Source organism: Juglans microcarpa x Juglans regia, chromosome 4D (genome assembly GCF_004785595.1).
Source record: "Juglans microcarpa x Juglans regia isolate MS1-56 chromosome 4D, Jm3101_v1.0, whole genome shotgun sequence".
NCBI lineage: Eukaryota > Viridiplantae > Streptophyta > Magnoliopsida > Fagales > Juglandaceae > Juglans > Juglans microcarpa x Juglans regia.
The window spans coordinates 29,334,408-29,350,031 of record NC_054600.1 but is presented as its reverse complement, the minus strand read 5'-3'; the positions used below and the strand labels follow the sequence as shown (position 1 = coordinate 29,350,031).

The 15,624-nt window shown below is 30.9% G+C and overlaps 1 protein-coding gene across 2 annotated transcripts; it reads left to right on the top strand.

The window, feature by feature from the left end:
- The first annotated feature begins 11,760 nt into the window (after positions 1–11,760).
- LOC121260568 (GEM-like protein 1) lies at positions 11,761–15,389 on the top strand. 2 transcript variants are annotated; one of them, XM_041162502.1, is made up of 4 exons: positions 11,761–12,259; positions 12,389–12,490; positions 12,808–13,079; positions 14,858–14,972. In XM_041162502.1, exons 1-4 carry the CDS (start codon positions 11,908–11,910, stop codon positions 14,897–14,899), a joined length of 768 nt encoding a protein of 255 aa, XP_041018436.1. In that variant the 5' UTR covers positions 11,761–11,907; the 3' UTR covers positions 14,900–14,972. The 2 variants fall into 2 exon arrangements, with proteins under 2 accessions (XP_041018436.1, XP_041018435.1); XM_041162501.1 differs by having other exon boundaries at positions 11,762–12,259; positions 14,904–15,389.
- The last annotated feature ends 235 nt before the right edge of the window (positions 15,390–15,624 follow it).

Here is a 15,624-nt window from a genome sequence, read left to right as displayed (position 1 = left end):
TCTTGTTATATTAATACGATGCCAAAGTACATAAGTACGGATGGGCAATCCTCAAACTGAGATTGAATTACAAAATGCGTATCAATGGATCATTGGATTGGAGTGAAGGATATTTTTATTTTTATTTTTATTTGTATTTATCTATTTTTTGGGATGACCTTTCCGGAGTTCAATCATCAATGGGTAAAAATGTTAATTACTACATAAGAAGTGGACTTTTCAACCAAAAAAAAAAAAAGACTAAAAACAGAAAAGGGTGCAATTTACATAGAAATCCTTGATTTTGCTTTTATATATTTACGGATTTGCATAGGGAAGTGAGAAGCACGGTCCAATTAGAAAGGAGTAAACTGTCAACAACACTCGGCAGAGGCTCTCTCACACTCACAGTCAGTCAGTCACTCACATGACATGGGATTTAGCAGGCCATCTTAAACGTTACCTTCACGCGCTGAATAGTTCTTCAGAAACACATTCTACTTAATTTTTTTTTTTTTTCTAAGTTTTTTACATTTTACACTTAACGGCGGCCTGAAACTTGCCATCGACAAGAGAAGCACTTGGAGCGGGTGCCAAGTTGTTTTTTACACCGGTTAATAACAACATGCCACGCATAAATTTCAATAATATTGTGATTATTACTTTTTAAGTTGACACCCAATACCAAAACTTCTACAATTTTATCTTCTCTATCCTCCCCCATGTCGGCCTCCTCTCCTACCTCTCTTTGAAAAAAATTGTCTCGTTGGCCTTCAAGAATTTGAAAAATCTGAGGTTATATAAATTTTGTTCAAACAATGATTTATGTTTTGTTGCTTAGAAAATGTGAAAAATAATGACCATTTGATTCAAAATAATTTGATAAATATGAAATCAGTGGTTAGATAAATGTTGTTTGGTAAATGAGAAAATTGTAATTTCAAAACCCCCTTTCAAAGAAAGATTCTGATTTCGAAAACCCCTTGCAAAAAAAATTTTTGATTTCTGTTTTCGAATAAACCTTTTTACCGTCAAGCTCTACACCATGAAAAAAATATAGAAAAAAACAATGATTAGAGAGACCAAACACAAAAAATTTTACCAGGTTGATGTAGCACACCTTATAGAAATTAAATAGAAGCATAAAATAAGAGGAAAAGTAGTCTTGGCATTACGTGCAGACAAAAAACATTATCTCTTTGTCAAAAAGAATAGCATTTACGCCGGTTCATATTTAGTTTGGAATACTATAGTTCACAAGTTACACTTAGTGTCATTTAATCCAAATAACCTAAAAAAATTACCATGGAAGATACACAAGTTCGTTGTAATCGATGAGTTCCAACTAGCCACTACCCGATCAAACGAGAAGAGCAAAACAGGAAGAGCAAAAACACATTCCGGCTAGCCACAATGGGAAAGAAGAAACGGAAGAACATAACGAAAAAAAAAGAAACGTAGAATCCGGGAGAGGATAAGCATAAGAGAGGAAGAATCGGGAGGGAGTATAAGGGAGAGAAGTCAGAAGAGGGAATCGAAATGGGTGCCTCTCAAACAAGAGAGAAATGAAAAGTCTTAAGGTGTTTTACAAGAAGATGTGGTTCATTGTAAGACAAATACACTTGCCACATGTTGTATTTCTATTGGCCAGTGTGAATATAAGTTAGACAATCGACTGTTTCTGAGCTTTTCTCCATTGACAATTTGGCATTAAACCAAAAAAAAAAACTACAGTCATAAATGAATTGTATAAAAATAATCTCATAAATTGGTGTGAATTCATGTGATCTATTGAATCTACTTTATTTACAATTTGACAAATCACATTAAGTCACATCAGTTTGTGAAGTTCTTTTTGTTTAATCACTTTGTGACTACAGTATTTGTTAAAAAGAAAAAAAATGCTAAACATAGAATAAAGATAAGATAAAAGAAATATCATTTTTGAATTAACCCATGGACATAGGAGGAATAAATACACTTTTGGATGTGCAATTTTTTTTTTTTTATTATTATTGAAAAAAATGTGGTCAACTTAAAAAAAAAAAAAAACAATTGTGCAAAATTTTTACACCTCAAAACTATATTAATCATTTCCTTAAAAACATATGTTGATCTTCCTTTCCCTTTATAATTTTTTTCAAAGCAAAAGGAAGGATTGAGTATTGAATCGTGTTAATGTAAAGATTGAAAGACGAGCCTATGGACTATACCTCATCGGCTATGTGAAGAACAGACTCCCCTTGTAGCTACTATAACCAAAAAAATATGTGTATATACCTCACATGAATCCAATCATTATAGTTCATTTTCTTTGGTATATATTTAGTTTTTTCTTCTTCATTTTGTGCGTGTCTGTAAATAAATGAGTATAATCTAACCTGCACCTTAATGTGTTGCAAAAAAAAAATGAATATTTATGTCGAATTATTTATAATAGAAATAACTAGTTGTGATGATAATAAACTCAATTTAACATGAAATAATTATTTTTATATGAAATAACTAACAACAAATAAGTAGTTTACTTGTGATAATGCATTAACGGTCGATCTAAGATTAAACAATTCAAATAAAAAAAAACAGTGAAAGAGGTTTTTAAGTTAAAAAAAAAAATGAGTGGTATGCGAAGTTTGTTCATATAGAATGTAATGCAGTGGCTCATCAATTAGATTTAGAAGTACAGGGTGGTCAATGCTGTATAGAAGAAGGTTCCTTATTCTATTCATGGTCTTGTGTTGGAAGATGAGCATTGTAATTTTTCATATTAACGAGCAGCGTATAACATTCATGTTTAAAAAAAAAAAAAATCAAATACATTAAGGAAATGTTTAGATAGTGAGTTGAAAAGAGATAAGTTAAGATGAAAGTTGAAAGTTGAAAGTTGAAAGTTGAATAAAACATTGTTAGAATACTATTTTTTAATATTATTATTGTTTTGAGATTTGAAAAAGTTGAATTACTTATTTTATTTTGTGTGAAAATTTAAAAATTTGTAATGATTAGATGAGATGAATTAAAAGACCTTTTGTATCCAAAACCGACCTAATAGAGTTAATTATTTAGATCAAATCTCATATCTAGTGGCCAAAGTCAAGCGTAAAAAAAGCTTGGGGTCATTTTCCTTATGATTTGTGTACGAGTGGAAAGACACGCTAGCCGTGTTTTTGTTTTAATTCATGGGAGGAATTAACGATTGATTAAAATTGAAGGAGACGTATTGGATTCCAAAGTGATAAGATGATGCATTCGAGTAGTCGTAATTGTTTGGAGAATATTATATAAACTACAAATTCAAAGGAGTTAAGAGGTATTTTTTTTTAGAACCAATATTTAATTATTCCACAATCGTGACTTGGCTATTACTCATGCTCACTCTTCTCTGATCTCTCCAAGCATCATGCACGTCCGTACGGTCTTTCCCCGTTAGATCTTCGGTGTTGATTTGACGCTCGTTTGCAGATTCACACCATGAGATAATTCATATTGGATAAAAAGGACGGCGCTACGTACACCGCTCCCAACGGGAGCTATCGTTAGGTATGATTAATTTTGTATCTTTTTTGTTTTTTTTATATGTATTTTTTAATATTTTTTAAAAATACAAAATTATAATATTATTAAAAAATATTTTCTTAATTATTAAATAAAAATAAAAAATTACAGCAATAAATAATAAGCGATAAAAACGAGAGATGAGAGTATCATTTTCTAACTATTTAATCGGTAAAAATATGCATTGTTTACATTAGACGATAAATAAAAAATATTATTTATTCAACACAGAAGTATTTTGTTCGTTTTATTAAATAATGATATTTACACAACTATTTATATACGACTTATTTTACAACTAACAAATGGGACAATATCACTTCATTAAAATATAAAAATTTTATTATTCAAATTTCAAATTTTATATAACCATCGTATATTTAAAATAAAATTGTAAAAAAGTGTTTATTTTTAAAATTACTTCTATTTTAAATCTTCTGCAAACGAAGCGTTCCTTTTTATACCTCATACGTACATATACGGATCCAAATCTTATTTAACTTTTATGAATATGCATTTTACCCATACTCGCATTTTTCTATTAGCATTTCATTTTTCCCATTATCTCATATGTCATGGCCGATGATTTGTAAGAGATGAAAAAAAAAAAGCCGGTGAACTGAAAAATCGAACTGGTCTGACTCAATTCTATCCGATATGGGTTTCATGTTTTTAAAAACTGGTTGAAATCGATCTAGTTCCAATTTTTCTTTTTGTAATACCAGACTTGATTGATTCATATATATATATATATAATTTTTTTATATGATTTTTTGCATTATATATAATTTTTATATATAATATTTATGATCATATATAAAATAATTTTATATTATATGCTAAATTGCCAATTAGCATAACATTAAATTTTTAAATCCTATTATTCATGTATAATAAGAATCTAATAACATAAAATTAATATAACATTTTATTTAACATTATCATTAAAAATTTTAATTTTATAACATAAAATTTTAATTTTTAACATGAACATTTGATCATATGTTATTAATATAAACTATATATATATTAAGGATAAATACGTTTTATGGCATGATAAATTATAATATATTTTTTTTGATAAATACATTTATATACATTTGATCATATACACTCATATAAAAAGAGTATGTAACCATCACATTATCAATTATAATATATATTTATATACTTTCGATCATATACACTTATATAAAAAGTATATGTAACCATCATATTATCACTAACATATATATATATATATATATATACACACGTAACCAAGCATATTATCACTAACATATATAACCAAATATATAAATAAGTTAGACATTATCATATTATCACTAACATATATAATAAAATACTATATCACCAAAAAAATCGGACCGAATCGATAAAATCGAAAGTACCGGTTTAGGGGTATAACCGATGCGATATTGGTTTTCAAATCTTAAGACCGGTATATATCGGTTTGGTTCTAAAATATATCCAAAACCGGACCGAACCGGATCGGCTACACCTCTAAAATTTGTATGGTGAAATATATACGTATATAGTAAATATAATATATATATATATATATGTATATATATATATATATATATATATATATATGGCAACCATGATTTTGCCATAAAATCTTGTCCATTAATCGTTCATACTCCAATAATAGTAAAAGAACATAGTTTTGACCAAATATTCTTTTCTTATAGAGCTACAATATTCTGACATACAAGTGGCCGTTTAGTTCATATAACTTTATTAAACAAAAAATCATGCGAAAATAATTTCAGAATAACTCAAACGGGAGATGAGGAGCTGCATGCATGCCAATTCAAAAGGAAATCGTCATGAAATGACCACATTGCAAGTGAATCCGCATCATGATCATGGTGTGGTAAAGATACCATATACTTAATTCAACCAACTATCAGGGACGCGTTGAATCTAACAAATTATATAGAATCTGATATATTTTCTGCATGGGTGTTAAGGAAGTGAAAGAAAATAGAAAATAGAACAAATCATGGAATTTAGAATATATTTTTGTTTGAGAAGTATTACCGCCACAAAAAAGATATCGCACATTCATTAATATAACTTCATATGATCATGCATTAAATATACTTTATAGTAAAATTATATTTACAATCTAAAATATCATATCTTACTTTTGTGTAATCCTTTAATTATTTCATTTTTATTTTTTTGCCAATAGTAATAAGGTCTACATAGGGCCACCTGGGCTTGGATGCCGGTGTTTCCGACTTTTGTGTTCACATGCATGCACACGAATATTTCATTAAGGCGTCGCGTGTGTGTGTGTGTATATATATATATATAGCTTTGAGACAGGAGAAAAAAAAGATTTTAAGGGTGCAACATAACATCTCGATCGAGGAGAATCTTTAAACAACAATAATGAGACACAAGCTAGTTGAGATGTTGTTGTCGTTGTTTTTGTTTTTGTGTTTTTTTAGCTTTTCCTAAGCAGCCACTTGCATATTGTTGGCTACCTTATTTTTCCATATTAGTTGATTTTGGCCTTCAAAACCCAAAATCTATAAATGTGAAGAATGATTGCAAAATGTAACATGGATTTTTTAGTAATTTCAAATTTATGTCCATGTCAAATACTTGACTCAAGAACCTATTTGGATGGAAGAAAGGGAAATGATTGGGAGGTGTTCAACAAAATTGTCCATTTTGTTGAGCGGTGAGCAACAAAATTGGCAAAACGCCAACTTTATGTATTTATTGGATACAAAACTAGCTAGACATTAACGAAATAGTTCGGTCAGTTTTTTCGGTCAAAACAGTATTTTTACACTTCCTACATTAGTGATGGGATAAGTGGTTGAGACAGTGTTGAGCCATATGAGCATCCGCATCTAAATCCCTAAAAATAGGGTTGTAACTAAATTCTCTTTTTAAGAAATCTGTAAAAATGTGCCTACATCCGCTCCCCAAGTCATAGGATTGAAACAATTGTTACGGTTGTTCCTATATTTGGGGAGCAATCATAATATTCTCAAATATTTTTGCTTATGTTTATAATTTAACATCTACTCCTCACGATTAATATTAGATAAAGTTATGAATTGTATAAATACCGCAAACTCATTTTGAAAAAGAGTTGAATCTATTATTAAAAAATTAATTTATTCATTGAGACCATATATTTATTCAATTTTTTCAAAAAGAGTGTGTGGCGTCTGCATATTCTATAACTGCAAATATCATTTATCCCTCCTCATACTTAACTTTTTATTCATCATATAAATAATAAATAGTAATATTAAATGAACTGGATAACAATTAGGAGATGAGATTATAGTTTTAAATTTTATTCCGTTTCAGTTAGAATTTTCAGTTTCGGTGTAATATCCGGTACACTATTTATTCCTCATCGTTCCGCTTTGCTCTAAATTTTGGCCCGTTTTGGCCATTCCGGTCAAATTCTAACCATTTCGACTTGAATTTCCATGCCGGATCATATTCCGTTCCAGACTATTTTAATGGCAATTTTGTAATTTTTTTGTGTTTAGATGACATTTTTAAAATTTTAAATCTACATAGTATTCAATTAATTCTAGAATATAAAATGTATTTATATAATGTTAATTTTTTTATAACTTTATATATGTCTCTCCATTCTCTATTTTTTAAAATATAATTACTTTTAATAATTTTTCTATTCTTTTTTTTTTGTCTTTTTTTTTTTTTTTTGTGTCTCAGCTTAGTTTATGATTTTTTCTACGTATATTCATTTTATAAATTGTCAATTATTTCATATATATATATATATATACACACACATATATGATACATACTTACATATACATGTATTTATCATATTAGTTATTGGTTTATATATAATATAGTTAATTTGGAAACGATACATGAAAACACAATGATATCGAAATATCTCAGTTCTAGTACTTAAACCGAAATAATTGAACGGGATTTAAAACATTGGATGAGATGTATGGTATTTTTTCTAATTGATTTACAAAGATAAAATTATGGGCTTATAATTCAGCTGTCTAGTACTGAGATGTAAAGACACACCAGCAGCGATTATTCTTGATTTGTTATGGCAAATTGTATTTCGGTTATATAAAGTGAATTGGATTTATTACTATATTATATACTATTATTATTATTATTATTTAAAAAAATAAAGCGGGAATAAAGACTATAAACTATAAAGTCTAATGTTTTCTTCGACCATGATATATTTGTACTTTGCATATTTTGACGGCAAATTTAACGCACGTTATAAAGTACAGGTATTAAGTGCGAAGGAAAAAAGTACAACTTTTTACAAAATTGGACTCAGATCGTACTAAAAGTTTGCTAAAACCAATGAATAGCTGAGTTTTTTTTTGTTAAGATTAAAGACCATTTGTCTCGGTTTATGCTGGCATTGGAGTCATCTCGTCTCGTTTAGGTGGTGAGTTAAAATGAAAAAAATTAAAAATTAAATAAAATATTATTTTTTAATAATATTATTATTTTAAAAATTAAAAAGTTAAATTATTTATTATATTTTATATAAAAGTTTAAAAAAATTATAATTATTAGATAAAATATTTTTACTATATAAACTCACGTTAAAGTATTTTGATTATCCAATAAATAATAGTCGGGTCTTACAAAACAATTTCTTTTTAGTACCCAAAAGACAAAAGTAGTACTTCCAGTCTCCAGACTCTCTAAAAAAGTTCATTCTTTTACCCAAAAAGTTCTCACTGCATATGAATTCAAAGAAAAAGTAAATTCTGTAATTATGTGAAAAGGAGAGCTCAAAATTATGATGGGAACTGTTCAGAATTTATTTAATTATTTTCTGTGTTTATGTATTTGTAAAAAAGAAGAAGAAAGTAATAGTTAATACAGTCAATTAGCACTTTATGTATGAGGTCAGGTGTGACTTATCTATCTAGCACTGGAAAAATACAAAGCAGAATCATGGAGACGGCAGTGGTCCAACCGTCCAAGTTCATATTTTTGGGTCTTTTCATTGGGCTCATAAGTTGGTGATAATGTGCTGCCCCAAGGGCAATCACTGTATATATTTCCTCTGCTGCATCTTCTATGCGTTGTTTTTAGGTTTTGAGGTATTTTTAAATATTTTATGAATAATAATAAAAAAAATAACGAAAAGTAATGATAGAATAGTAAATAATAATAAAAAATAAATAAATAATAATAATAAAATAATAAATAATAGTGATATATTTTGAGAATACCTAATATAATCTTAATATTCCCCACTAGTCAGTCACACATATTTCTTCTAAATTGTTTTTTTATGAGTAAATATAGATGAAAAAAATAAAGGTATATATACTCGTAAAAATTAAATCAAATTAAAGGAGAAGATTCTTGTTGCACTTTTTAAGTTTGTTTTTTTTTTTTCCCCATTTCCGAAACTAATCATTTTTTAATGTTGTTTTTGGACAACAAAAATCAAACTAGAGGGGGAGTAAAAGTAAGTGATCTCTCTCTCTCTCTGCGTCAGAAGCAGATATCCAACTTGTGCCCTCCACTACTTTGTGTTCGTGTAGATTGTTTATTGTTTGCCTCAATTGTGGGATTGAGAATCTGGATTTAGCTCAAAACAGTACTAAATAACCTAAAAGAATATCTTTTAAATTACAGATATATAACAGAACGCCATAAGTATAGGAATTTCCCCTCTCTCTCTCTCTCTCTCTCTCTCTCTCTCTCTATAATATATATGTATAATCATCTTTTTTTTAAAAAATAAATATGTTAAGCATCACCTTTTAAATATAGCATCATTCAGAGCACTCTCAATGAATTTTTTATCCTATCTTTTAAAATATATCACAAAAATTAATTTTTTCTATTTTACATACTGACTTTTAATGTCATTTATCAGCTTATCTATTTTTTCTTTATATAATTTAAATATTATACTTTTTAATATTTTTTATTCATTTCAAATATGTTCTCTAATTATCAATAATACTTCATTCTTTTGATATTTGCAATACATTTCCATATACAATATCATATAATTATGCTTTATTTTAAATTAATTCAAATTTATAAACTAAACCAAAATATAAATTAATTTTTTTTTAAAAATATTATATAATAAAAATATTGTCAAAGCAATGGAGTTGTTGCACGTCTACAAGGATATACAAACCGATTAGAATCATATGCAGTTTAGTTTGTTATTTATTTATTTATTTTTATTATCTCAGTCATATGCAACTTTTTTTTTATTCAAATGCAGCTTGCTTTTATATATATATAGACCGAATATTGGAGTCACCCAGAGGAAAGCATGGGAATAAGAGAGAGAGAGAAAGGCGCGTGAAATGAAAATAAAAAATCTGAAAAGAAATGAGAAAAATCAGCCAATGAAGAGAGGGAAATTAATTTAAAATATTTACAGTAATGAATAGTATTATCTACATGTAACAAAACTACTATAGCAAAATCTAAAATAAAGATGATATAAAACATCCATTAGAACTCATTTTTATACAAATTTGTTTATATTTTAAAGACAACTGTATTTTACAACATCTATTAGGAGTGCTCTGAGTGACTAACGGTCACTTCCCTGTAAACTGGGATTACAGATTGACAACACAATTTTACACAGAGGTGAGCAGATGATGAAGCTACAAAGCTAGCTTGGCGTTGGGAATCCATGAGTTTTCCACAATGGTAAAAAAATAAAAAAATAAAAAATAAGAAAAAGTTGGGAAAGTAGAACAAATGCAGAGTTGCTTTATTTAACGCATTCCTTTTTGGGGCATAGCCTTTTTAGCTATGCAAGTAAAAGACACCAAGATATGCGCAAATGGGACACTGGTTTGCAGAGTAATTGCCGTATATGTTCCCTAATCGGGGAAATTTTTGGAAGAAACTTGCTCAAACTAAAGTTGAAATCACAGGTATTTTGTATGCGTGTTTCCTATATGCATGCATTGGCTCTAGCTGACCTCTGCTATAATTATTGGTGGCACACTGGGTGGGTTTGGCTGCATTTAAAATCTGCAGAGCTTAGGTTTTGTTTGTATTTTTCTAGACTATAGGAGGCCAGGAGAGAGGTGGCTGGATTCTGGAAAGCTCCATGAAAGGCCACTTCTTGGCTAAAAGAAGGGTGTGGAAAATGCACAAAGCTACTTGGGAAAGTAAAGAATATCTATACATTTTGGAGAAACGTCTTTCGGTCCCTCTGCCCACCATTTGATATTGAAATCTGAGGGCCCATAGATTTTATCATGTCATTGTCCATAAATATTTATTGCAAGTAGGAGCCAAGGATTGAATAGGACATGGGCTTTCTACGCTCTCTCTCTCTCTAGGCTCGGTGATTCTCTGCCACTTGATAAGTTCATCTATATGTCTGAACTGAGAGAAAGAAAAAGGTGCTTGGTTATAGTTTGAGATGTGAGCCTTTCATTAGTAAAGAAAGAATAATTATTTTCATTAGTTATTATTGAGTATCTCACATCTTATTAAAAAAAAAATGTCAGGTATGAGATGTATAAATAAATAATAACTGATGTATAGCAAAATCTATAAAAAAATGCATGCACGCCGTATTGTGCCATTTTGCTTTTTCCAATCGTTTTGCAAACTTACAAAGTCTCGCAAGATAAATTATTATTGTATATCTGTTTATTAAAGCATCAAACATATTATTATTAATATGAAGAAATCTATCCCATTAATTAGCATAAAATATTTTTGATTTTTGAGTTTTCTCTCTATATTTGATGTTTTTCATGGTGAATTATGTGTTTATACTCTTCCTTGTAAGTAGCATAGCTTCACTCATGCACTACTTAGACTTTTTAAAGGAATATTTGGATTGAAGTTGAATGAAAAAAGAGAGATGCTCTATACAACACACAATTCACATAATATAATTTGATTTACAAAATTTAAAATTTATCTTTTTTAAATTAAATTCTATTATTTGGATGATGTATGATGTAGATGTCTTAAAACAGAGTTATTGATGAAATAAACATTGCCATTTTCTAGCTTGATATAAATAAATGAAAATATCATCTGAATCTTAGAAACGTTTTTTAATGAGCCCAAGTCTAATGGGCTTAGATAAAACCGGAGGAATGATCGTTCAAGGCCAGGAAAGCAAACTAGACCGACTCAAGTTGGGCTCTAAAGATCCAGTGCAGTCTACTTCCGTTTTTATAATTTCGGAATAGTTAACGGCAACAAATCAACTTGGTCCTACGCTTGACGATTTGACGCTTTTCACCCCACTGTCAATAGATTCAAAGATTCTTCCCTCTTTGCAATTCTCGGAATTCCCGATCCTTCTTTCAGCTTTCGATATCCACACACAATAATTTCCTCGACGGAACAAGCATGAGCGCCGATCAAACCCACCCCGCTGGTACAAACATGAGCGCCGATCAAACCCACCAGGCCACACCATCGGGGTCCGATCTCAAACACAACTCCACACACTCCGGTGACTACGCTCCCTACCCTAAGCTCGGCCCAGACGACGTCCAGCCCCCTCCGATTGAGGACTGGAGTGACGTGCCAATGGGTTCCCAACCGAAACCTCAACAGCAAACGCAAGCGCCGCTTGAGAATCCCGTGCACGCTGAAGCCAGGGCTCCGGTAACCGCTGACGCCGCCACCACGATGCCGCCAGAATCGAATCCCTACATCTCTGCGGCTCCGGCGCCGGAACCATCTTCCGCCGTCAAGAGTGAGTGGCTTCCTCAGATTTACGGTTCGATTATTTTATAAAATTGAGGAATTTCAAAGTTGATAATGATTCTGTGTGGGTTTTTTAAGTAGTTGTGGAACTTTTTGTGATAAGGTTAATGATTGTCAGATAAAATGGACTCGGTGAAAGATGTTCTCGGTAAGTTGGGGAAGAAGGCGGTCGAGGCCACCAAGAAGGCCGAGGATCTCGCTGGGAACATGTGGCAGCACCGTGAGTATTACTTTGAATGCTATGAACTCTATGATCCGTGTTCCTCGTTCATGATTCATTCTGTCTAAGATGCCGTTGAAGTTATTTTTGTGCTCCAAGTAGTTGAAGTATCAATACTAGGTGGTGGTTGTGATCCAAGTAGTTGTATCATCAATGCCTTTTAGTTGTGAATTTGTGATGCATGTAACGTTAGTTAGGTACTCAAGCATGCATCCTGTGTACTTAGGCTATGCCTTCTTTTCTAATAAAGAAAAATTCTTGATTACCTATATAAAAAAAAAGTTTGTAATGCATATAACGAGCTTTTCTTTGATCAGTGAAAACCGGACCTAGTTTTGCGGACGCTGCTGTCGGAAGAATTGCTCAAAGTACAAAAGTCCTGGCAGAAGGTGGTTATGAGAAGATTTTTCGACAAAATTTTGAGACTGCTCCGGAGGAGAAGCTTCTAAAGACTTATGCATGCTATCTATCCACATCTGCTGGACCAGTAATGGGAGTTCTGTATCTGTCCACAGCAAAACTTGCATTTTGTAGCGATAATCCACTCTCTTACGAAGCTGGTGAACAGACTCAGTGGAGCTATTATAAGGTGTACTGTTCTTTATGCTTGTCAGCTTTTTGATTAATTGCAACCTTAAGAGCTAATAACATCATCCTATCACGTTTTTTTTTTTTAATGATGACATCATCCTATCATGTATTTTTTTTTTTTTATGACTATATGATTTTTATATCTTGATTTGTGAATTTTCGTGATCTGTTGTTCTAGGATTTCTATTACCTAATGGTTTATATACATGAACACCCTCTTTTTATTTTGTATTGCTTGATAATTACTTGAATTTGAGTGGAACCTTTCAATTTCTCAAGTTTTTTAACGGTAGTTTGCCCATTTAAATTACCAAATTGCTTGTTTGATGGTTAATGTTCAACATGCAATACTAGACTTCGAGCATTCTCCATAGTGGTTCTTTTTGCCTCCTTTGCCCGTTCTCTTACTTGCATTAACATGTGGTGGTTCTTGAAAACTCGAGATAGTTATTATACTGCTGTGTAACGTGAATCCATCGAAGAAAAGATGTTATTGTTCTGTCATGTCTCCTCCTGTACTGTGAGGGAGTTAGGTTTATGAGTAATAATAGAGTTGAAAAGAAAGAGGTAATGCACTTTCTAATCGAAAGCTGTGAATGACTGGAGAAATTTAGTGATTAAAAAATCAGTCATCTTTTTGGATTGAATAGAGTTGTTGATTGTAGAAAGTTATGAATGACTCAAGATTTGAATTTATATTGATGTCAGTGAGAATCACCCCAAAAGAAGTGATTTCGTTATTCCTCTGATTTATTTTGATCATTAAATAAGAATTATATATATAGAATGCTAGGCTAGCTATTTATGTTTAACAATATAAGGAAATATCTTTAGAGATTACTTATATATAAAAAAAAATATCTTTAGAGGTATATTCTTGTTTAAAGGAACGAATGGAGTAAGAGTACCCCCTAAGTTTTTCCAGATAAATATATATATTTTAAAACGAATGAGATCAATTTTATTAAAGAGAAAAGGGATGTTATCCCTGTATACAGGAAGTATACACGAACTTACTCAACAACAAAGGGGGTTTTCCCAGCGAAAGGATTTATAAGTGGGTAGTGGGGACGGTAGAAGGCTTAAAGGCTTCTTGAAAATGCTAAAGAATGACATTACTGTCATAGATGCAAAAAAGTGACCGTTGCACTGTAAATATGTTGGGACAACAACAAATTTTAACAAAGAAAAGAAGAGATAGAATAGCTATATGTTAGAAAAATACAAAATGCCACAGAAGACGTACTTTTATTTATTTTGATCAGTAAATAAGAATTATATATATAGAATGCTAGGCTAGCTATTTATGTTTAACAATATAAGGAAAAGAATGCAGATATCATCGTGAATGAATAAGTGAAACCTAGTAAGCAAAATCACAGAAACTACTCTCAATTGTAATTTAAATGTACCTTGATACATTGCTTGGAATACTTTTTTAAGAGAAAAAAGAAAGATAAGAGCGGGAGGAGATGCATCTGCTTTACCAAATATACGAAGGTTATCCAGGACATTTATTTTTTTGATAAGTAGGTTATCCAGGACATTTATGAGACCCGAGAGAAGTAATCTTGCTATAAAATGTTCTCTTGCAACCTGTGCCCAGCAGTAGCTAGTCAATCTGCTTCCTTAGTTGCTTTAATTACTTTTGGTCAATCTGCCCATGATTAGATATAGGACCAAGTTTTTACCTACTCTCTCTTAGCAGGCAATCGTGAATGTTTGGTTTGTTTAAGTATTTGTTTACTAGCTTTTATTCTTTGATTTTCTCTTCAATGGATTAAAGATATTGGCGTTCATGCCTTCCCTTTTGCATAAATAGGTGGTTATTCCATTACATCAGCTGAGGGCTGTGAATCCTTCAACAAGTAAAGTCAAGGCTGGGGAAAAATACATACAGGTTATCTCTGTTGACAACCATGAATTTTGGTTTATGGGCTTTTTACACTATGATAGTGCCATGAAAAATCTTCAAGGAGCCTTGCACAGCCCCACAGCCTATGATGAACAAGGGCCAAACTTTTGAACATGTCGCAGAAGGAACAACTTATTACCAACAAGTTGATGTAGAAAAAAAAAAAGCCTGTCCAGAATATGGGATGTCTAAGCTAAAATTATGTATTTTATATGCTGCCGGGTGTTCCCTGGTGTTGGGACTCATTTATTTCGATCGTAGTTTTGGTGACATATTTGGCGTGATGAAAAGTATAGTCCATTTGAAAATGATTGAGTTCTGAATTCTGATAAAGGTGACTCTACTATTGCAATATTGTTTAAATTCACATCATCAGATATTCTTCCTTTTTAATTTATATCTTATTGTTTCTTGGTTGATCATTCTTCTTTTGGCCTTTTATTTTCTTCGTAATGAGATGCAATTTGTAATCACCAGTACGTTCAGTGACATGTTCTAAAAACAGTGTCTAAACTGGGGACATGTTTGTCTTCCGCCTCCGGCTTCTGCTATGATTTTTTTTCCCCAGATAATGACATCAATCTAGTTAGCTGCAGCAATACAATACATTTAAAATGATTGACAATCC